This window comes from Muntiacus reevesi, chromosome 16 (assembly GCF_963930625.1).
Source record: "Muntiacus reevesi chromosome 16, mMunRee1.1, whole genome shotgun sequence".
NCBI lineage: Eukaryota > Metazoa > Chordata > Mammalia > Artiodactyla > Cervidae > Muntiacus > Muntiacus reevesi.
Window position 1 is genome coordinate 14,659,079 of NC_089264.1, and position 24,920 is coordinate 14,683,998.

At 37.7% G+C, this 24,920-nt stretch overlaps 1 protein-coding gene and 1 long non-coding RNA gene across 3 annotated transcripts in view; one reads left to right on the forward strand and one right to left on the reverse strand.

Annotated features, from left to right (window-relative positions):
• The window catches only part of LOC136147922 (uncharacterized), a 60,363-nt gene that overhangs the window by 18,350 nt on the left and 17,093 nt on the right, over positions 1-24,920 (forward strand). The gene's annotated exons all lie outside the window — the stretch shown is intronic.
• ENPEP (glutamyl aminopeptidase) overlaps positions 1-24,920 on the reverse strand; it is an 82,825-nt gene that overhangs the window by 16,735 nt on the left and 41,170 nt on the right. For both annotated transcript variants that reach the window (XM_065907270.1, XM_065907269.1), the window contains 4 exons: positions 17,821-17,900; positions 8,781-8,914; positions 8,599-8,654; positions 185-335 (listed from right to left, as the gene is read on the reverse strand). In XM_065907270.1, coding sequence (XP_065763342.1) covers positions 185-335; positions 8,599-8,654; positions 8,781-8,914; positions 17,821-17,900 — 421 coding nt within the window. The remainder of the gene's footprint in view (positions 1-184; positions 336-8,598; positions 8,655-8,780; positions 8,915-17,820; positions 17,901-24,920) is intronic.

Sequence of the window (24,920 nt, forward strand, 5' to 3'; positions counted from 1 at the left end):
CTTCAAGCTGAAAGAACAGAACATCTCTTTGATTTGATTAGTCAAGTCATTGTAGCTTCCTTTGCTTTTACGTGGCAGTCAAGATTTGCTTTTGTGTTTCCCAGGAGCTCCTTCTCTCAGAAATCTTCCTATTCTACCAACGGGACTAAACATCTACTCTCATGAGCTATAGCATTAGCATTACCTCAATCACAGGGTATAGCTCTTTATCATCTTCAAACATGCTAATAATATAGGTTATAGCTGAAATGACTCTGTGCCATGGTAAATATTCCTTTTCTTCTTTGAGATACTTGGTCAAGTTCAGAGCCTCCTTATAATTTAGAAGCTGAGCTCTAAGAAAGAAAAAAAAAATCCCACAGTAAATTAAAACCAATTGATTGGTTTCCTTTGACTGAAAGTACTAACATGGGCATCATAGACTTCAATGTTAATGAGAATCCTTCAATTAAACAATTAAGAAAATGCATTATGATTAAGGTCCAATCAAAGAGGTTTCTTCACAATGATGTATTAGTGTTTTCATATGTTCAACAATAAAGGGGAAGACAAAACATTAAGGTATGCATTGAAAAATTGCTGTGGCAGAATTTTAGATAAAACAAAAGCCATTTAGTTGTATGGTTAATATTGACAAATAGAAACTTTTAAACATTAGGTTCACTAGCTGATTTTAATATACAAATGCACCATTATAAATGTACCTTATTGAATTTGTTATATTTGATATGAATAAGAAATATAATAGTACTTGTGAATCATCAATTGAAACATTCAATTGAAATGTTTTAAGGAGTACATCTCCTTTTAATACATTTCCCAGTAATATTTGTAAATAAAAATGGATTTTGTTCCTCAAAACAATGTGAAATTACTATTGACACTTTAGTGTTTAAAAAGTCCAACTTATTCCTCCTTAGAAAAGATTTTAGAACCTTTTGAAATAATATTCTCAGAAATCTGTTATGCCTGAAATTTTAGCCTAGGTTTTGTAAAGGCTCTTAGGTGGGAATCCTGTCTTTCCAAATTACATTTTGAAAGTTTCAGTTAAATAATAAACTTTAAATTACTGAGGAGTGAAAAAGTTGCCTTAAAGCTTAACATTCAGAAAACTAAGATCATGGCATCTCGTCCCATCACTTCATGGGAAATAGATGGGGAGACGGTGGAAACAGTGTCAGACTTTATTTTTTACGGCTCCAAAATCACTGCAGATGGTGGCTGCAGCCATGAAATTAAAAGACGCTTCCTCCTTGGAAGGAAAGTTATGACCAACCTAGATAGCATATTAAAAAGCAGAGATATTACTTTGCCAACAAAGGTCCATCTAGTCAAGGCTATGGTTTTTCCAGTGGTCATGTATGGATGTGAGAGTTGGACTGTGAAGAAAGCTGAGCAACAAAAAATTGATGCTTTTGAACTATGGTGTTGGAGAAGACTCTTGAGAGTCCCTTGAACTGCAAGGAGATCCAACCAGTCCATCCTAAAGGAGATCAGTGCTGGATGTTCATTGGAAGGACTGATGGTGAAGCTAAAACTCCAAAACTTTGGCCACCTCATGCGAAGAGGTGACTCATTGGAAAAGGCCCTGATGCAGGGAGGGATTGGGGACAGGAGGAGAAGGGGGCGACAGATGAGATGGCTGGATGGCATCACCGACTCAATGGGCATGAGTTTGAGTAAACTCCGGGAGTTGGTGATGGACAGGGAGGCCCGGCGTGCTGCGATTCTTAGGGTCGCAAAGAGTTGGACACGACTGAGCAACTGAATTGAACTGAAGTCGTACTGGTGCATTGAGTGCTTTTATGTTTGATATCATTTTTTTGTGAATGAGGAATAATGTAATCATATCTTGATTTCTCTCCTGAATTGATAAGGTAAAATGGTACTGGAGATCTAGGTAAGAATAAACACTTTCAGCATCATATGATTTGTACTAATGTCATATAATGCAAAGTTTGTTTTCAGTTCAGAGAGCCGATTTCTCCTATTTTCTCAGATCTTGATCTTACTTATTGTTCAGTCACTCAATTGTTTCCAACTCTTTGTGACCCCGCGGACTGCAGCACGCCAGGCTTCCCTGTCCTTTACCATCTCCTGGAGCTTGCTCAAATTCATGTCCATTGAGTCGGTGATGGCATCCAACCATCTAATCCTCTGTCATCCCCTTTTCCTCCTGCCTTAAATCCTTGCCAGCATCAGGGTCTTTTCTAATGGGTCGGCTATTCGCATCAGGTGGCCAAAATACTGGAGCTTCGGTTTCATCAGTCCTTCCAATGAATATTTAGGGTTGATTTCTTGTAGGATTGACTGGTTTGATTTCCTTGCTGTCCAAGGGACTCTCAAGAGTCTTCTCCAGCACCACAGTTCAAAAGCATCAATTCTTCGGTGCTCAGCTTTCTTTATGCTGCTCAAACTTTTTTATGATTTTTTTAAAACGATTTATATTTTGGATCATTCAACTTGTCTTAATAAAAGTATAACTAATATTGAGAAATGGAGTACTTTATTGAGAATGTTTGTTGAGTAGAAAGTGATTGTAGAATTTTACGTTGCAATTTGAAACTTGAGAATTTTCTAATTTTAATAATTCTCTAGTTTCCTGGATGGATAGAGCAACAGCTTTGTCCAGTCAGTATTTTCTTAGAATAACTCTGAATAGTTGTTGCTCTGAGGATCAAATTGGCGAAGGCTAATGAAAGTTTATGAAGAATAATAGGTAATTCAAAAACCTAGTGGGCTGTAAATTTATAGCAGGTGAAATTTAGAGGCCCATTTTATAAATATATATAAATATTATATATTTAACTGTTGAAAAATTGATATCCTATCCTAGTGCCTTGTTTTTTCAACATATTTGATAGCTATGCAATCATTGCACTGGTATCACTTGTTTTTTTTAAGGCTGAGTCACTTGGTCAGAACACTGGACTGAGAATGAATTGTCAATTATTATAGAGATAATATTTTGAGAATTAAGTTGATGCCCTTTTCATTTCCCACACATCATGCTGCTGCTACTGCTGCTAAGTTGCTTCAGTCGTGGCCGACTCTGTGAGACCCCGTAGACGGCAGCCCACCAGGCTCCTCTGTCCCTGGGATCCTCCAGGCAAGAACACCGGAGTGGGTTGTCATTTCCTTCTCCAGTGTATGAAAGTGAAAAGTGAAAGTGAAGCCAGCCTCTCAGTCATGTCCAACTCTTAGTGACCCCAGGGACTGCAGCCTACTAGGCTCCTCCGTCCATGGGATTTTCCAGGCAAGAGTACTGGAGTGGGGTGCCATTGCCTTCTCCCACATCATGCTATTCTGTGGTATTCGATACTTCCAAGGAAGAGCAGTGTCTTTTAGGATCATGATTCTCAAGTTTGAGCATGTATCAGCAACATCTGGAAGGTTTTTTAACACTTGGGCCCCATCTCTAGAATTTGTGACTCAGCAGGTCTGGTGTAGGGCCTAAAAATTCTCATTTCTCACAAGTTCCCAGCAATGCTGATACTACTGGGACCGTGTGTGAAGAATCAGTTTTTAGAACAAAAACATCTGCAGTGCCCTTCCCTCCCAGGTCCCCTTACAGTGCTCTTTTGGCTCATAGCTGCACTTTTTCTTCAGAGAATAGCCCTTGACCAAATACATCCATCTTGCCTAAAAGGTTATGCAACCCCTACCCCTGGTCATTGATTGTCTGATGCAGGAATGCAACAGGCCAGTCTGCTTCCCTCAAGCTGGGTCACTGTGTAGTACAATTTATGAATGGCTTCCTACTGGAATCTGGCAAAGCTAGACTCGAGCTAAGACCATGTCATCATTGCTCAGCTTTTCCCCTGCCCCACCCTGCTTCTCACACTCCCTACCTCATGAGAGTCCTCTTTCAATAAACCATGTGTTCATGAACCTCCATTTCAGACTCTGCTTTGAGGGAACTCAAGACAGCATTTTTACTCACTTTGAGTCTCCAACCCTATTTATTAAATCTGTAGACCAACAGCAGTTCTGAAAGCCAGATTTGGTTGAGAATTTTCCTTATTCAAAAATCTTCCATTTAAGAGTCCAGCCTGAGGAACTTTGATCCTAGAACTGACCTACAGTCTATCTTGTAGAGAGGATGGAGGCTATAACTTAAAGAAAGTTCCCACAAAATGCTATGAAGAAGAAAACAAAAAGGTCTTTTGAGGAAATGCTTGCTCTGTCTTGGGCTGAGGTACTCAGAAGTTTGGGGAATCTTGGAACAAAAGGTTTGGATTTGCTTTCCTGGGTGTAACCTGGAAAGACTGCACAGTCCTTCTTCCAAGAAGGTCGAGTTCAGCCCAATGTCTTATCAAACAACGGCTTTTGAATGGGACAGTAGAAATGGGACAGTAGAGGGATCTGACCTATGGTCTCAAGTTCTTCAGCAAAGCCTTCAGGTGGTGTGGAGACTTTTGAAAACTTCGCATGTGTTTGGTCTCTCGACGTTAACTTTCTAATTAAATTCAGATTTCTGGCTTAAAACAGTCTCCTTGCAATCAACTAGACCCTTTTGGAGTCTTTCCCCAGCAACTCACTTCTCCTTTCTTTAAAAGGCAGTCCTCAATAGGGTGGGAAAAGTTACTTATCTAGTTCTATGCCATGGTCTGGTCAGCTTTGTAAGCATCTATAAAAAGGTAATCTGGTGCGCCTAGAGGTCTGTAACCTTGGCATTGCTGATGTTCACTTTGAGGTCTTTATTTGCTAACCTGGCCCTCGCCTTGGACATGGTTGGAGCCACAGTACCATGCAGTCTGGCAAAAGTCTGATTGCATCATTAGTTTAGGCGGCCCTTGAAACGGCCTTCTCTGCCATCCTTTGCTCAGCTAGAAACTCCTGCTGCCTCCCGTGTGCTGGCCAGCTTTCCCGGGTGCTGTTCCTGGCGCCTCTTGTGGCTTTGGCGCACAGTGGGCTGCAAAGTGCCAAATAAGCTATTGAAAAGATAAAACTCTACTGTAACAGGTAGACAAAAAAGGATTCTTTCTGTCTCAATTTTGGCAAGGTCCCCCATACCAAGCCCCTTGGCCTATGCTCTAAAGTAAGATGTGGGCCCATCCAATCGGGATTGACACGGTCAGGAGCCTCAGCTTTCTGCGACCCTCAGCTGATAGCCCACTACAGCCTGGGAAAGAGGCTGGAATGCCTAACAGGGAGAGAGAGATGTTTTAGAAGAGGGCTTTTGGAGAAGGAAATGCCAACCCACTCCAGTATTCTTGCCTAGAGAATTCCACAGACAGAGGAGCCTGGCGGGCTATAGTCCATGGGCTCACAAAGAGTCAGACACGACTGAGCGACTAACACACACTTCTGGAGGATTCCATCAGTGTACGCAAGTGCTATCCTCTCACGGAGGACAAGACTGTAGGATGCTTCCCCCCTCACACCCAGACTAGAAAAGAGGTTTTCATGAAACCACTTGAAGAGTTTTATCTGTGTATCCTGGAACTCATGTGGACACAGTGGCCTGGTATCTGATCCCAAGAAATCTAAAGGATGAGAGACTGTAGTTGACTACTGTTTTAACATCAGAGTGAAGAGATAAGACTGCATGAGGTGGCCCGTCTCTCCAGACTTTGTCAGGGGAAAGGACATGTGAATACCTGCTATAGACTAGATGTGGTTTGGAAGTTTTCACTTCCTCACCTCAGGGAAATGCAGAAGAAAGACCGTTGGTCATGGAATGGGCCATAAGATAGCACATATCCCAAAGTAGACAGCATGTCAGGATCTCCCCTCATCGGCCCCCTCTGTGCTCCTTGCAGTGGAGAATCAGAGGTGACATGGTAAGAAGCCAGAGCTCCATGTAGCAAAACGGGTAGATCAGGCACCTTGTTCTCATTGCAGAGAAACTAGCCTGAGTGGGGACTGGGAGGAACTTTAAAGGAACTTAAAAACTTTGAGGGTATAACTAGGCAGGGCATATGGTTGAGCTGAACCTGTCGGGGGACTCAAAGTGACTGGGTGAATTCTTACTCCTTGTCTTCAGCAGATATGCCCAGCTGGAGAGCAGTTAAGAGTCCTGGCTCCTCACATTTGGGGGCAGGGGAATCAAGAATATATTTATTTTTAGATCTGCCCTTTTACTGATGAAACATAATAGTTCATTTCTTTTTGAATATCAGAGTAGAACTGTGTGAATTCTAATCCTACCTCATGCACCTATCTACGCATTTCTATTTTTCTCTGAAGTTTGAGTGATTTGGAACAGACTCTAACTAATACAGGTGGGGGCCTGTTTCTCTCTGAGTCCATTTTTCCTCATGTGTTGCAGACAGAAATTGGGTGATAACTCAGTAGCTCAGGTAATGTTTCAGATGACAGCTCAGTATTTTCTGGATTGGTGCTGTGTGATTCTGCATGCTTTTTGACTTTCAAATTTGTTTCACTTTCTTCCTTTCTGAAGCTCTTCAAAATTTGATGGGGCTATGGTCAAGCAGCTGAACAAATGCAAGAAGATTGTTCAATTGTGTGAGTTATCCACTTTGTACACCATTCCTCACAGAAAGTTGTTCAAGAGGCTTTCACTTCTTAAAGCACAAGAACTGTCTGCATTGTGTTATGATGGAAATTAAACTGTAAAGATACAAGATTCTAAGCTTTGGAAAAGGTCACGATCCATACACAGGAGAGTTTTCAGAAAAAAAAAAAATCTAATAGTACTGTTATGTTTAAAAAAGGTGTTTTTTTTTTTCTTTTTTTTTTTTCCACACCATGCAGCTTTCAATTTCTTAGTTGCTGGACCAGGGATTGAACCCATGCCCTCAGCAGCAAAAGTGCAGAGTCCTGACCACTGCACCACGAGGGAATTCCCTAAAAGGTAGATCATTTTCTTTCACCATATCACCACTTAATTTTCCCAACCTACATAGTGCCAGGAACAGAGTAGGTGCTCAATAAATATTTATCAAATGAAGGATTGACATACCATAACATAATTAAAATAATCTGTTACACAGCCAGGAGATTAAACTTGGAGGTTCACCAAAGAGAATCAAGTCCTATTACCTACAATAGAGTCTAGATTACAAATTTAGAAGAGCTTTTCTAAAATACCTGTCTTGTTTAGCTGCTAAATTGTGTCCAACTCTGTGCAATCCCAGGGAATGTAGTCTGCCAGGCTCCTCTGTCCATGAGATTTCTGAGGCAAGAATACTGAAGTAGGCGGTCATTTCCTTCTCCAGGCTATCTTCCTGACCCAGGGATCAAACCCGTGTTTCCTGCATTGACAGGTGGATTCTTCACCACTGAGCTACCAAATGCTTCTTTGCTGCTGCTAATCAATGGCGGGTGCCTTTCGGTCAAGCACTATGATCTATTGGGCACTTCATAAAGAATGGACAGTGGTTGGGGTCCTTTGTGTACATTCTCTCACTTATTCCTCACAAGAGTCTTCTAAGTTCATATCCATTTTACTAATAAGGAAATGAACTGAAGCAGAGACAAGTTAAGAAACTCTCTCAAGGTTATACAGAGCCAGGATTTTAATGTGGTTTGAGAGCTTGTTTTTAATTCCCTATAAATTCCCCCCTTTAAAATGTCACAAAGGATTTCTAACTTGCAGTCTCTAGGGAGTCCATGTAAAATAGTTCTCCCATGCCTTTAGTGCTATTATACTATCCTTCTAGCCATGTATTCAGTTCCTATTTAATGAGCATCAACCAGGGCCCAGGCACAGTTAGGAGCCGGGGATAAAATGAAGAGGAACATGATCCAGGTGCCTACCTTCATGAAACTTACAATTTGGTGGGTGAGACGGATAATTAATAAGCAATGACAATTAATATTATTGGAAACACAGGGGCCCATAAAAGGGACACCCAACTCAGAGAAGGGGAACTAGCATCTCATTGTCAGTACATTGCTTGTGTCTAAAATGAGGCTACTACAAAGCCAGAAAAGCAAGTTGGGTGTGCCCCTAGCTCCTACAGAAGTGCCAGAAATTAAAAAAACACTGGCCAAATTACTAGTGTTAGCCTATCTGAAAAATAGATCTCAAAAGTGCTATGGTTACTACTCTTACATTACCCCAGTCTATGTTGATTTTTTTTTTCAAAGTGTAGGTTGTTTTTTTCTAAGTTTAACTACCTTTAGGCCATGAGAAAAAATTCAGATTTCTGAAATGACACCTTAATTATATCAATCCTAGAGCACCATGTCTCATTCTTCTTACCCCAATGACCTGAATAACATTTGAAAACTCTAGCCATAAAATCTTACAGTGGGCTTGGGCTCACAGAGATGAGTTTATGAAACACATTGTTTATCTTTTTATTAAATCAAATTATAACAGTGTACTTTTGAGCATTTGTAAGTGTTGCTCCTAATTAACTCAAGAACAGATTAGTCAAACCTCACTTAAAGCCAATAGGGTAGGTGAGGTTTTGTGTCTGTTAAGGGCTAATATCAGTATTTTGGCTATAAGGTTAATATTAGTTTTAAAGAAGAAAGTTATGTAAAATAATAATGTTGTAAATAGTGGTGTTGGATACTTTAAACTATAAATTAATACTCAAACTTTGTTGTAATTCATTTTAAAAGAAATTTATGACAAGATCCATAGTATTTTACAAAATTGACTCTCATTCTGAAACCTACCGTGCCAAGGCAAAAGCATCATCAATAAAACTTGCACGATCAGCAGAAGAGAAGTCCTGGGAAGAGAAAGAAAAAAGGCAGGAAACATGAATCTTAAAGCAAAATATACTGAAAAATTAATATCACTAAGATGCTATTCTCAGAACAAAAGTAAAACAATTCACAACCATTTCTACTCTTACCATGTGGTTGAGGAAAAGATTGGTAGCTATCCACTCCCAAGTTGATACTTCATAATTTACACGATAAAACCCAATATGATCAGGGTTTATTTTGAGAAAAGCATTTCCACTATGAGTAGATTCCAAAGTGATTCCTGTGGTAGTAAATAAACACTAATGAGAAACATGTTTGCACATACTGTAAACACACAGAAATTAGACTCACAGGGCAAAAAGAAAAGAAATGTTAGCTTGAAGAGTCAAGTTTGATATGGATCCAAAGCCCTAAAGTCTAATTCTTATTACTCTTATTGCCTAACTTTAACATGTCATTGTAGTGTGTGAGCTGAAAAAGAAATAAGTAATGTAAATAAGTGCCATGTAATTTGTGACTTATTATTATTTCTTACTGACAGAAGCTTGTCATATGGGTGAGATAATTCTATGCTTGTCAATACCTCAATAAAAAAATTTTTAAAAAACCCCAACAATACTTAAAGACAGAGAACTCCATGCCCTTTGTGGGTAATCCATATATTCTTAATCATAATGGATTAATTACACAAAGAATATTCACTGGGATAGCTTGGGAAGGGGATAAAAATGTAAACATTTAAAAGAATACTCTGGTTAATTAAAATCAATATTCTAATTGATGGATATGGTGATTACTAAGCAGAATAATGATTTGAGAGTCAGTAACAATTTTTTTTCAAATGTCAAGAAGGCTTGCAATAGGACTAAAATTCAAATACAGCATTTCTGATCTTGTAGTCCATTTCATACTTGTTGTCCCAATTTTATTTATTTTTGTAAAGCCTTCTACTTCCATATTTCAATTGATTATATCAATATTTTTTCATCAATGGATTTACCAAATTAACTTTATTTCTAAAGTAGTATTTAGTATTTACATAAGGCTCTAGGATATAGATTTTGGAAGCTCAACATTGAAGGAACAAAGACGTTTTAAGTAAAAACTACTCAAAATAAGGCAGGAGGAGAAGGGGCTGACAGAGGATAAAATGGTTGGAGGGTGTCACTGACTCAGTGGACATGAGTTTGAGCAAGCTCCAGGAGTTGGTGAAGGACAGGGAAGCCTGGCATACTGCAGTCCATGGGGTCTCAAAGAGTCAGACACTGAGCAATTGAACTGAACTGAACTGAACTGAACTCCAAATAGTATTTATGCTCTGTATGACCAGTGTTTGGTTAGCATTACTCATATACATCTTAACTCCTATACTCTTGTCTGTATGGGCAACATGCAATTTAAATAATGATGTGGGAATACTTAGTATATTTAAAAAACTTCAGATAGTTTAATGTAATAATAACATGGGATGTGATATTGGAAAATAGGATATGAGGCTGGAAGTAAAAGTGGGGCTTCAGTGTGAAGAGCCACATGCTGTTTTAAGTCCATCTTCTGAGAGACAGTAAGAAAAGAGAAGACTTTTAGGCAGGTGAACAATATACTCAGGTCTGTTTCTAGAAAGATAATTTTGATGGTAGTATGGGAAGGAAATATTAGAAGGAGATTCTAGAGTCTACTATAATAATCTAGGGCAAGAGAAAATGAGGGCTTACCTTAATGTGGAGATGATGAAAATAAATGATGTATTCAAAAGACACATCACAAGTAAAATCAACACTATCTTTTCTGACTTGATGTGGACAGTTAGAGAGGAAAATGACGTGCATGACTGGATGAATGATGGTGTTGCCGTTACAGAAGGAATAGACGAAGATGAGTCAGTTTGGGAGGAAAGGTGATTTACATTTTGGAAGTGCTCACAAGGTTTGGAAGATATCCAACGACACAGTAGTTTTTCATAATACATGAGTAAACACTTCAACAAGACAATAAGTTTCTTCAGGAACATTCATAGTAGGTTCTTGACAAATTGTAAACCTTTACCTCACTCATGTAGTATTTATCTTTCTTTGTCATTCTCCCACGGACAGGTTGTTGAAAGGAAGCTAATCTTTTGGCAGCCATACACTTTGGATGTTTGTATCAGGAGGAGAGCCTCTTGCTAAGCACAGAGCCATATGTTACAGGAGAAAAAGCATGAACTCTTGAGTCTGACAGATCTAGGATAAAATCTTTGCTCTCTGACTTACTAGCTGTGTGATCTTGGCCAAATCACTTGACCTATCTGTGTCTCAGTTCACCATGAGGGAAACAGGGATAAAAGTCCCTCACAGGGCTATTGTGAAGATTAAATAAGATAACATAGGTAAAGTGTTGGCTACATAGTTCTGTGTCCAACAGATGGTAGCTATCCCCATTATTATGAAAGGGGATATGCCGCCAGTTCTATAAATAGCAAAGCAAATATAAATAACATTGAGAAGTTCCTGGCAATCCATCTAAATACAGCAGTATTTTAGTGTGCTTTAAATATACCTAGTTAAGCCTGTCTAGAGTTACTGTGATTTTTCTCACTTTATGGATGAGGAAGCTGAGGTCCAGGAAGTCAGTAGTTACTGGACTTTCCAAGTTCATGCTACTCCTGGAACAGCTGTCAACAACAAAATACTGTTGGGTTGTTTAGTTGCATACTTACTAAGTAAGTGGGATAAAATACTGATGCCTGTTCCAGGCAGTACTTAGAAGTAAATGGTGCATGTTTCATTATTCTGTTTCTCCAGTTGCTATTAAGATTTTTCTGATTATAACAGCAGTATTTGCTCTTTATGATTTCAAATATGTATTTGGAAAATAAAAAAAGAGTATAATGAAGAATACAAAAATTATCCACCACCAGTTGACATTATGTTTTTTATCTTGTGTGTATATGTACATGTGTGTTTATCTTCCATATATATGCACATGTGAAGACACATACATATAGAGAACTTTACTGTGTTTTTGATTATTAATCCTTTTCACTTGAAATTATATTATAAACACTTTGCAATTTTATTTTATATATATGAAGATGTAGATTTAATGGCCACATAGTAATCATACAACTTATAAATTGTTTTGTATGGTTTCTTGCTAGTTTTATGCATAAGAGTGGTAAATGGATTCTTTCTGGGTAGAAGCTGTTTCTAAAATTTTTTTTCCTTTTGTCTGGTAATTATCTTTTCAAAATTTCATCCAGAGGCTAATTTCAACTTGGATAGATTTCAATAATAAAGCATGCATACTAGTTCTTTAATATACTGTTTTATGTAAATAATTATAACAAAATTCTGTCAACTAGACAGCTTGTGATAGCCTGAAATTTCTAGAGAAAGAAACATTTTTTCTTTGGTGACACAAATACTGTGTTCCATCAATCCTTTAAGCAAATTATCTTTCTGTGTAAAATTACAGTTCATATCTATTTTATTAAATTTGTGTATCTATTAATAGTAAAACAGCTGAAAGGTATAAGAATACTATTTTTTACTAATGACATACAAATTATATTTGGAGATCTAAAAATTTCAAGTAGGATACACTACTTGAAGGAAAAAATGTTTAATCTCTGAAACAAACACTAACATGATCCATTGTAAAATGGATTGGTTATCCATTTGTGACAATGTTCTCAACAAATTACTTATTCAAGGAAATTTCAATTATTGTATTAGTAATAATTACAGAGCCCCATCTAAATCTCAGCAAGAAGCCTAGAGAATCTCCCTGAAAAGAAAGATATAGGATTAGTATGTAATACATAATAAGCAGGAATTGGGGAAAAAATGCAATGTGACTGTCGTGATGAAGGATTATCACAGGCAGGGGTTTTGGTGACTGGGAATAAATAACTGCAAAAGAGAGTTGGATAGTGAAGATCTGTTGATGTGTCCCTAGTCTGCCTAAGGAAGCTGGTATATGTATTCCAGAGCATTTGACAGATCTGCTCTTACAGAAAAGAATGTATGTGGAGAAATGTGTTGGCTGTTTACCACACTGTCCCCTTTTCCTCGAGGTACACAGCTAGACTATATTTATTAGCCTCCCTTGCAGTTAGGTGGCAACATATGATTGACACTGGGGCATAAAGTGTGGGCAGAATTAATAGAAGCACTTCTAGGTCTGGTCCCTCCATTATCTTCCTCTGTCTTCTGATCAGATGCAAAATATCCAGCACAGAAGTGTAATATTAGTAGTTTAGAGAGAGAGAGGAAGTGGAGCCATAAGAAGGAAAAAGACAGGAATTCTAAGTTATTATCTGGGAGTGAGCTACCTAGGAGAGGTGGCAGGTCAGGAACACCTCCTTTGAATAAGAAATTTTTATTGCATTGAACTACTACTGATAGCCAATATATGGAATAATTAGGCTCCGCTGGTTAATGCAATATACAAAGCTGTCACAGCTTGATTGACATCTTTAAAATAATTGACGTAACTTAGCTTTCCCTTTACCCTAATTAAGTAAACTTTTTTCCTGGAAGAGATACCTAATTAGCTGAAATGAATATTCTAGTTCATGTTAGCCAGTATATTTTTATTTGTGTAAATTAACAAATTAGCATTCTTATATGTATGGTTCATGTGAATAAATCTTTCAAGACTTGGTTGACCAGTGCTGGATTAAACAAACTGAGCTTCTGAATCTGCAAAACTGAATCCATAATGAATGATTATGGATTTCTTTTCTTTTTCTTTTCTTTCTCTCTCTCTCATTAAATTAGAAAAATATATGCACATCACTATTTTGATATGAAATGTTTAAATATAACTACCATAAAATTTTAGGAATATTTATATGATAAAATTTGGTTATCTAAATCATCCATAATACATAATCTGAAAGAGTTGTGAAAACAGTCATCACAAAGTCTATTCTACTTCCTATGCCCTAAAACTATCTTTTAGACCCTATATGCTCATGAATCCCTATTTTAAAATATGTTTTAGCAAGATTGGTTGTCTGATATCGTATGCTAATCTATAAGTCTTCTAAATGTTGGAAAGCAGCAGATTAAAAACCAAAAGGTGGTATACTACTAATGTAGATGCATTGACAATAGACAGTATAGTAACTGATGCTAAAGATAGAGGCATTCACTACACATAGGCAATCTTTAGAAGCACAGCAGTCTTCAGGCAAATAAGCCTTAATTAAGAAAGGACTTGCTGAATTCTTAGTACATGGTAAGATGTACACAGCACCTTGAGGGAATAGGGTGAGCAGGAGACAGGGAATATGATGTGCAGTGTGCATCTTCAAAGAGCTTATAATTTACATAAAAACACAAGACAGAGAATATGAACCTTAATAATGATGTTGCTTAAAGTCTAAGGAATAATACTAAGGATCGATGAAACTAATAGCATAAAATAAGCTCTCAACAATAAGAGGAGAGATTATTCAGGGTAGGTTAGAATTGCCAGAGAAGGCCCTGAGATGGAGAGCCTCTTCTTTGTTACAAAGTACATGTCTAATTGTTTTCATGTTTAAAATATTGTGCATAACACAAATGTGAATAAAAGACCTTAGGGGAAGCCCCACTATTGCCTGGGAAATTTCTAGCTGATGAATCACCAAAGAAACCAAGAAGAAGGAGGTGGGGCTGGTAACCTGAGCTGAATGCCCATTCAGTACCCTCAGGACATGTTGTCATCCGCGCTCTGAGCTGGGAGTTGAAGATGTCCCTAAACAGGAAACAGGAACTTACTGCATAGCCTAAAAATGGAGCAGGCACTTTGAAGTCGGGAGAGATGTCTAATTTGCTTCTGGCTAAATGACCAGTCATGATTCTGAAATTGCAGATAAAGATAGATTTGTCATCAAAGCTCTGTGGACATTAGAGCCACTTCATTCATTCCTTCAATTAACAATTACTAGGTATCTGCTGGTGATATGGAACAACCACACAACAACAAAAAATAAGCTCCATTTCTCAAGGAATATTCTACAGGGAGGGGAGGGACAGATAAAAGTCGGGAGTTACAGCAAAAGAAATGTCTCAAATCTAATGACAGAGGGACAGAAGCTGCCCAGAGAGCCATTTGCACTCTCACATTTTCTGTCCATGGCACTGTTTGAGTCTATACTCAGTCAATCCTATTACCAACGTAAACTCTACCTTTAGTCCCCCTAACCCTCAGACAGATGTCCCTTTCTTTACTAACTTTCCTCAACTTCCAGATCTCCACTTGTATTTCTGCTGGGAGCCCCTTTGGCTCTTACCACACCAGGCCCTTATGACATGGTGTTGTATTTGCCTGCTGACTCGTCCACACCCTCCCTAGACAGTAAGTGCTACAAAGTAAGAATTGTGGGGATTTTCCCCTCAGCATTATCTCTATACCGACCCCTGTGTCTGGCCCGTTAGTTAAGTGAAGTGAAGTCGCTCAGTCATGTCCGACTCTTTGCGACCCCATGGACTGTAGACCACCAGGATCCTCAGTCCATGGGATTTTCCAGGCAAGAATACTGGAGTGGGTTGCCATTTCCTTCTCCATTGAAAGAATTAATTAATATTTTAATTAAGGACTAAGTTCATTATTAAAATATTGTGTCTAATAAGGACATAATACATATAAGAAAAATGTTTATTATTAACTCCTGAAATCTATTTTGTGGACCACTGGAATAAACTTTAGTTACCTGGAAATTTTACTTTTATGAAAACCTCAGGTTATGAAAATTCTGGATAGATTGTATTAGTGAAAATAAATTATCCATGCTTTTAAATTTGTAAACATCAAATCAAGAAGATTCCCAGATGTTCCTCCAATCTTCAGTTAACCAGTGGAGACCAGTGGTGAAAATATGTAGTAATATTTCAGCCAAATCCACTGAAAATTTCCCAAGGGAATCCTAGCTTCATTATGTTGTTTATAGGTGCTATTAAACATTTTTTTTTTTAACGTATTTTTTTCTGTCTCTATTTTCCTTTGGCTTAAGTAAGAAAAAGGTCAGAAAAGATCTTGGTATGCAAACAATATTATCCTATATAAAATACTGATCTGGGTATTCTAGAAGAATTTAGGAGAAATTGCTGACTACATCAATTAAAGTTAGTATAAATGACCAAGGGAAAGTTTTTGTTGTAAAGGCAACAGTAAAGGGTCTTAACCTTGACAATAGCGAAGTTGGTAGAGTTTATAGTACAAACTAAAAATTACAAAATAGGGCTTCCCTGGTGGCTCAGTGGTAAAGCATCTGCCTGCCAATGCAGGAGACACAGGTTGGATCTGTGACCCGGGGAAAATCCCACGTACCATGGAGTAACTAACCCTGTGGGCCGCAACCATCAAGCCTGTGCTCTAGAGCTGAAGAGTCAGAATTACCAAAGCCCGCGAGCCCTAGAGCCCCTGCTTTGCGATAGGAGAAGCCGCCCCAGTGGGAAGCCCGCACTGCAACCAGAGAGCAATCCTGCTGAACGAAGCTGGAGAAAAGCCTTGTCACAACGGAGACCCCACACAGCCAAACATACACAAATAAATACAATTATTTTTAAAATCACGAATGATTTATAATAAAAATTAAAAAAGAAACAAAGCTGAAAAAACCTTATTGGAGCCACATAGAAACTTATACCCAAATGTGTATAGGGATATTATTCATAATAGCCACAAGACAGAAACAATCCATATGCTCATCAACTGATGAACAGATAAACAAAAGGTGGTATATCAATATGATATGACTATAACTTGGCAATAAAAAGAAATGAAGTTCTGATACATGCTTTGACATAGATGAACTTGAAAACAAGCTAGGTGAAAGGAGCCACTCACAAAATGCTATAGATATCATTCTATTTATATGAAATGTCCAAAATAACCAAATCTCTGAAGACAAAAAATAGGTTAGTTTTTGCTTAAGGCTGGGAGTATAGGAGAAGAGAGGAGTTGATAGCTAAAGGGTGTGGAATTTCTTTTTGAGGTGACTGAAATGCTGTAGAGTAGACTGTGGTGATGGTTACACATATCTGTGAATGTAATAAAAACTGGATTGCACACTTTAAATGGGGGAATTTTATACTATGAGAATTGTATCTCAATGAAGCTTTTTCTTAAAAATCTACTAGGAATAGGGTAAAAATTTACTTGCCAGAGGTAATGAATTTTAGAATATTTTGCACAAGCAAACAGGCATAGGTAAATGGAGGGCAGATGTTCTGCTTTTATTCTTGAGAAGCAATGGGTGAAAGTCCATGCCAAATGCTATCTGGAAACCAAGTCCTCATGAGATGGGATGAAGAAGGGTCTCATTTTGTTTTAGATAAGAAGCGACTTTTGAAACACAAAACAAGCACAATAGCAGAAGTATGGAAAGCAGGATTCTTCCTGGATGGTTGCTAAAACTTGCCTTTTTTATTATTTTCTCAGCGATCTATAGTAAAAAACATGTGATAAGATCTCCTTGTTTTTATATAACTCTAAAATTTTTCAAGAAAAGAAAATACAAATGAATGGATATAGAATACAGAAATATATTTCTAGTTGACCTTAGTGGGTAGAACAGTCACAGCTGAATTTTAACACAGGCAAGGGCCAAAGCATTCACTTAGGGAGATGGATGGATGGATGGATGGATGGATGGGTAGATGAATGGGTATAGATATAGATAGTCCCTTGAGCTACTGGTGACAACTTACAGCTTAGAAAAAATAATTTAGTGTCATTAAAAATTCTAGTGTCATGCTGATTTGAGAAAAACATTAGGTCTGATTTAATGGCAGTATTTTAAAAGTCAGGCTTGTCACATAACATTTTAAGAAATTCAGTGACATTTGATATTTTAAAAAAGAAAGGAAGAGAAAAGGAAAAAAGAAAGGAAGGAAAAAAAGAGGGAAGAGAGGAACGGAAAAAAGAAAACTGATGTATTGACCTTCTAATGGTTGGGTGTATGACCCTTCTCTTTGAATGTAGGTATTTATTATTGTGTCGGTTATGGTAAATCATTACAAAGAATTTCTTAAGGCAAAAAATTCTCATTATTATAGATAAGGATTTGGGCTCATCAGTTAATTATTTAAGAGATTTCTTTTAGCTGAAATTTACATCATAAGTTCCAGTTTTACTGTTGTTTCTTTACACATTCTTATCTAATGTAGTACATTAATTCAAGGAAGAAATAAATCAATTGACAATATTTACCTCCTGTTTCTGACCTATTGTATAATGTAATCCTTTGTTCATCATCTTCAATCCATTTAACTGGAATATTCCATGTGTAACTAGTTTTTTAAAAAGAAAAATTTAACTTTTATTACTAAAACAAAAAAACATTTCCAAAGTAAAAATAGACAAGCATAAAAGGCAATAGACAAACATATTTTCTTCTAAAGCAATTGTCCAGTGTATAGTATACAATTAACACAGTTAATACATTATACTCTTTTTATGGTAAGGATAGGCTATGTAATTGCTTTCAATTTATATAAATCTTTAAAATTTGGAAATCTGTTTCATAAAATTAGCTAAGGTAAAGAAGATTATTTCAAGAAAATGCCTTCAGACTTTGGAATAGAGGTATTGCATAAATATAATAATTATATATATTATATAAGAAAACTGAGCATTCACATACATACTCGTATGCACTCTAATATGCTATAGTTCCTGTCAAGGAACATAATGCATTGTTAGAATTCAAAAGTAAAGAATTAAAATGCTGTGAAGGAAATAAAACATTTTAGAAATTACATTGAAATGACACCACCACCATCATCCCTTAAAATGTCTCATACTCTTTAAATATCTCCTATTTAGAATCATGTGAACCAGTGTGCTGCAAAGAAAATCACTGGGCAAGCACGTTTCAGGGATTTTTAGTGTTTTCTTTAGCTCCTTAGTATTTTCTCATGGAGCCACGGGAGGAGATGAGCTTTGTATTTTGATACAGTATGTATGCCAGATATTTACTCTTGAAATCTCTTAAAAGATATCTTAAGTGTCTTTTTGGTTGTTCTCATTATCATCCCTTACCAGTCAGAAAATACAGGTGATCTAGAGAAAAGATGAATCTGAGTTTGGGTTTAGGTTTCACCTCAAAGTGGACCAATGATCTGTGATCATTCAAGTTCCTAACAGAGAATGGGGGAATGATATTTCTCCTTTTCAAGATCTAGTGAAATCTATATAATTCAAAGAGATGTGTGTTTGTCATCTGCATGAAAGAAGTAATCCTTTGTTGTATAATTAGTGAAATGTTTTATAGATTGAGCTTTTACTAGCTTTCTTGAAGGAATTTTTTGCATATGAATATTTTCGGCTGTGTCACAGAACCAATACATAAACTGTCTCTTGGATCTTATGGGAGACACTGTCAGTGGTCCAGCCTTATCCCCTTGAATTCCTCTGTCATGTTTGTGCTTCCAGTTGTAGATTCCAATGTGCTTTCCCTGCCAGCAGCCAGCACCAGGTCTGTCTGTCAGAGGACTGCTCTCTGGCTGCCTGATCAGGAAAAGCCAGAAGTTCCTGAAAATGTACATCCTTGGGTGCAGTCTTTAGTCAATGATGGCCGAGCATGAGAATGTTCTTTGCCCCATCTGGCAGGACCACGTTGAAGCAGTTTCTAGACCTTCCTTACAGGGTAGTTACCCTGGACAGCACCCGCCTGTTGTATTTTGCTGTTTGATATTCCACTGCCAACCCCCAACTAGCCTTTCCTAGATTTCCTTATGAGTCACTCTCACTTGAATGATCAGAGTCTGATTTCAGTGAGCCTAAGAATGATACCTTATAACTTCTCAACAGATAGACAAAGGTTTTTTTAAAGTCATATCCTACCAGATTTCACCCTTTCACTGCTCTGCTGATTTGGCTTTGCTATGCAGACTAACATTTCAATCTCCTCACCTTTCCCCCATGCCAACCCAACTGAAACAACAGATTCTGCAGTGTCTGGATACCCTATGTATACAGTTAGGATTTCACACTTCCACTGTCCCCTCTAAGACATGGTGTCTGGGACTAGGCTGTCCTTAAGAGTAAGCATAAGACATATTACTAAGGTCATGTAAAAAAAATATTACTCTGAGGCCTCTAAGAGCATCATAAGACAAGAAAAAGTTAGAGGGTTAAGACTATATAATTTTATAGTTTGGGAACCACTTGCAGGATCTATTATAATCTGAATAAAACAATAGATTTGAGAGTACAAAATATCAAGAAATAGAAATTACATAAATGAAATGATAGAGTTTCTTATATGTTATCTAAAATTCAAGAGTATATTTTTAAAGGTATAATTCACTTTTTAAATATCTAACAGGGAATATATATATGTGTGTGTATGTGCTTAATTGCTCAGTCGTGTCTAACTCTTAGCAACCCATGGACTTGGATTTTTTAAAACTACTCCTGCATTATGGATCCCTCTCCAAACAAAAAAACTTTATTGCCAATGGAACTAAGCATATCAGCCAGTCTAAAATCACTTTTAAAGGTTATAATAAATCTTTAAATTGCATTCAGGCTCCTCTGTCCATGGGATTCTCCAGGCAAGAACACTGGAGTGGGTTGCCATGCCCTCCTCCAGGGGATCTTCCCAACCCAGGGATCTAACTGAGGTATCCCACATTGCAGGCAGATTCTTTACCATCTGAGCCACCGGGGAAGCCCATATATGTGTGTGTGTGTGTGTGTGTGTATAAAATTATACCCAACACAACACCGTAAAGCAATTTTCCTCCAATTAAAAAATAAGTTAAAAAAAAAAGAAAAAAATGCCTCTCTCCAGAAATATGTAAAACAATATAACAGTTTCTGGCAGTATAAATATGGCCAATCTAATTTTCAAAATAAGGAAACTAATTTTGCCCCAGTATACCTGCTAGCATTCTTCCACCTGTTTACATTGACTAGACCGCCAAAGACATGTAAACCTGTCCCATAGAGAACTCTTTCTGATGGAGACGTGAAACTCACCCATTTCTAATGGATGGGTTGAGGCCATAGCGTTAGAACAATAACTTACATACTTGTGAGCCATTTAGGTTATAAAAAATTTCTGATCAGCAAGAATTCCCTAATGTTGGATTTAAGCAGTGAGAAAAGGGAATAGGTCATTTACTTTATAGTATGACTTAAAGTTGTCTACCAGACAGGAATATATCTGAACAGAGAGCGAGTGAATACTAGGATTGGAGGGAATAAAAGATTCCTCTCTGGGGGTATTAGGCATAAATTATGATCTAGCTTTTAAATCAAATTGAAAAATAAGGAATGACAACTTTTTATATAATGTCTTTTTTCTCTCTTATTTGTTCAGGAACCACTACAGATTTTAAAGAAATGTTCTTTAGCCTGTGTTTTCTAGGTTTATTTTCCTATGTATATATAATCTGTAACTTTTTTTTAGAAAGGGAACAAATAGATTGATTTTATGATAAATGATCACTAAAAATCATGCATCTATTAATCTAAAAAAATTTTTTTAAGTATCTGAAGATTCAGACTAAAAAATTTAAAGAAAAGTATAAATGTTAGTATAGTTCCATGTTCTAAATCTTCATGGGGCTTCCCTGATGGCTCAGACGGTAAAGAATCTGCCTACAATGTGGGAGACCTTAGTTCAATCCCTGGGTTGGGAGGATCCCCTGGAGGAGGGCATGGCAACCCACTCCAGTATTCTTGCCTGGAGAATCCCCATGGACAGAGGAGCCTGAATGCAATTTAAAGATTTATTATAACTTTTAAAAGTGATTTTAGACTGGCTGATATGCTTAGTTCCATTGGCAATAAAGTTTTTTTTTGTTTGTTTGGAGAGGGGTCCATAATGCAGGAGTGGTTTTAAAAAATCCAATTCCACAGGTTTAAAAACACCATTGGCTGTCTTTGACTTAGCAAATCAGTGGATGTGAATGAGAGAAGGGAATAACTACCGTGAAAGTTTCCCAATGGAAGTTTGTTTCTCAAGAAAGAAATATATTTTAAAAATTTTATATGTTCAAAGACTACTATAGAGCAGTATTAAAGATAGCCAATCTGATCTGCTAGAACATAAACAGTAACTGTAAAAAAAACAATTTATGGTTATTAGAATGATCACATAAATTATATAGGTTTATGTAATTGAACTGTTACCTGATAACAGCTCAGACCTAAGTATCAAATCATTCACATATTATGAAGAGGAAAGAATGAAAAACAAAGTCTTCTCCAGCATAATCTTTCCTCTCCAAAATAAAGGATATACAGACACTCCCTGACTGACTTCATTGGGCCTAAAAACTCAAATTTTCCTTTATTTTGGCGTGAACTATTAATTTTCAGAACCTGCATTCTGCAAGATATCCAGTTTCTCTGAATTTCGTTTACTGTGGGAGAGCTGAGTGTCTGAGGTTTTCGGGGTGGGGAGACTGGTAACGAGTTTCAACAAGGTGACCACCACTGGCTTCTCTGGTTTAAGTGCCAACCAGTTTATCGGAAGTAGCTTATTAATTCTGAGTGTTCTTCATTCTCCATGCCTTGGACAGAAAGTTTTTGGCAATTTGAATTTTTGGAAATACCTGAGGTGCTGTTAATGTGACTTAATTCTCAGAGTCCTGAATTGGAAGCCAAGAAACAGATTCTGTTCCCTACTGCATGGAATATGTATCATAACGTGGGTCTATAAAGCTTTTTCAGTTCTCTAGAAATATGGCTATGACCCCTATAAACAAGATGAAAACAATGTTCTAAAAGGAGATTGTTCCTTGCAAATTCATCTGATTCGATTCCCTGTACACTGTTTATTCCTTAATTGGAAATTTTAGCTCAAGTCAATCTTTGGAACATCTGCCACATGCCCCCAGCCCTAACCACTCTCCTGGTGCAGGCCCCAGCAGCTCCATCATCTCTCACAGGGGTCACCGCTATGATATCATCCAAACAGGTCTCCCTGAATCCACACTGGCCCCACGTGATCTGTTGTCCATAGTACACTAGAGGGGAACTTTGAAAAATGTAAACGTGATCCTACCTATCCTCGCCTTAACTTCCTTGAATTTGCACACTCTTGTTCAGAATCTTTAACATGGTCTGCATGCCTGGCCCCCGCCTTCCTCTCCAGCTTTATCCCCCAGCCCCCCACTCTTCCCAGAGCCTCTTTGTCACCCGGTTCTTGGAGCCAGACTGCCTGCAGTCGCTTACACTTTGTGCAACCTTGAATAAGCTGTTTAATCATGTTCTGCCTCAATTTCTCCATCTGTTATAATAAAATACCCTACAGTACTTAAAACTGTGCCAGCTACTTAGTAAACGCCCGATCAGTATTGCACATCGTATGTTTAATGCTCCTTTTCAACGTTAGAGCCTTCATACGTGTTTTCTATGGTGACAACCCTGACAGTCACCCTCAACACCAAGTTTTACCCAGTTTAAGAATCACTTCCTCAAGACAGAACGTCTTCTGTAGCCATCTCTACTCCACCACACCTCTTGCCTCAGGCTCAGTGTATCAGTGGACACGTATGGCAGGAGAGAATAATTACTGTGAAACTGCCAAGTGGGAGCTCGTTTTACGAGAGAGAAGTGTTTTTTAAGATTTTAATATCCAGAGGCTTTAGCAATATTAAAATGGGCCAATCTATTGATAATTTGCTGGAACATACAACTAACTATAAAAGAACCAGTTTACAGTTACTAGCTTAACCACTTCCTGAGACACTTTCTTTATACCCTGTAATTCTCCTTCCTCATATTATCCTAATTGCTATTGAATAAGTGATCTTGTGATGCTTTACATATGTGACTGTAAGATAAGGTCAGTGAGACTATTTAAAATGAGAGGAAGAAGGTGAAGGGTCTTTACAATAGAAATCAGGCAGTGGCAATTAGAAGCCACCTGGAGTCTGGTGGGTACAAAATTGTCTCCACCCAAAGCAAGTGTTAAGCTAAAAGGCAATTAAATCAGCATGGATGAAGTTGGAATGGTGTCCAGGGGATGTAGTGTATGGGTCACATTTAGCCAGAATCCTGTCCAGGAGGGGGCTCACTTGGGTAGGGGGGTCTGAAGTGATATCCCCAAAGTGGCACACCTGGGTTCCTGTGGCCAGCCCCGTGGCTGGGAGACCCTGTGGGTGTGGGGGCAGTTGGCACTCTATTCATGTCTACAAAAATAACTAATTATGTAGCAAGGCTATAGTGTTAACTCTTGTAAAAGCTGTTGTCATGCAAGGGTGATAAGTTTGGAAACCCCTGGCTGTGTGGCACATATTTTGTCAGCTGTTACAATATTTGAGATGTTTAAGAAATCTGGCAAATTAGAGGGAATGAATGACACATTGGATTTGTAATTTTAACTGAAATCCTTAGAATATCTTAACTCAGTAGTCATGTTTATATGTCTAGAAAAATCTGGTTGTGCTGGGGAGTTTTTTGTTATTGTACTTTTATTGGAATATAATTGACTTACAATGTCAGTCTCAGGTATATGGCATAGTGATTCAGTTATACATATACATATATCATGCTTTTTCAGAGTCCTTCCCCATATAGGTGATTATTGAATGTTGAGTGGAGTTCCATGTGCTATACAGTAGGCCCCTGTTGGCCATCTATTTTATGTACAGTGTGTGTATATTAATCCAAGCTCCTAATTTATACTCCCCCACCATGTTTCCCCTTTAGTAACCCCAAGTATATTTTTGAAATCTGTGTCTGTTCCAAACATGATTCCATATATGAGTGATATCATATGACATTTGTCTTTCTCTGACTTAACTTCACCTAGTATGACAATCTCTAGGTCTGTCCATGTTGCTTCCACTGGCACTATTTTGTTCCTTTATGGCTGAGTAGCAGTGTATACACATACCACATGTTCTTTATCCATTCTTCTGTTGATGGACATTCAGATTGCTTCCATGTCTTGGCTATTATAAATAGTGCTGCAATGAACACTGGGGTGAATGTATCTTTTTAAATTACGGCTTTCTCCGGATATATGGCCAGTAGTAGGATTGTTGGATCATCTGGTAGTTCTATTTTTAGTTTAAGAAATCATCATACTGTTCTCCGTAGTATTTGTACCAATTAACATTCCCACAAACAGTGTAACAGCGTTCCCTTTTCTCCATTCCCTCTCCAGCTTTTATTGTTTGTAGGCTTTTTGATGCTTGTCATTCTGACCAGTGTGAGGTGATAACCTCACTGTAGTTTTGACTTGCGTTTCTCTGATATTTAGTAATGCTGAGCATCTTTTTATGTGCTAGAAAAGTCTCATGTTGTAAAGTTAAAGGTTTGATTATTTTTGTTGTTGTTGTTTTTAA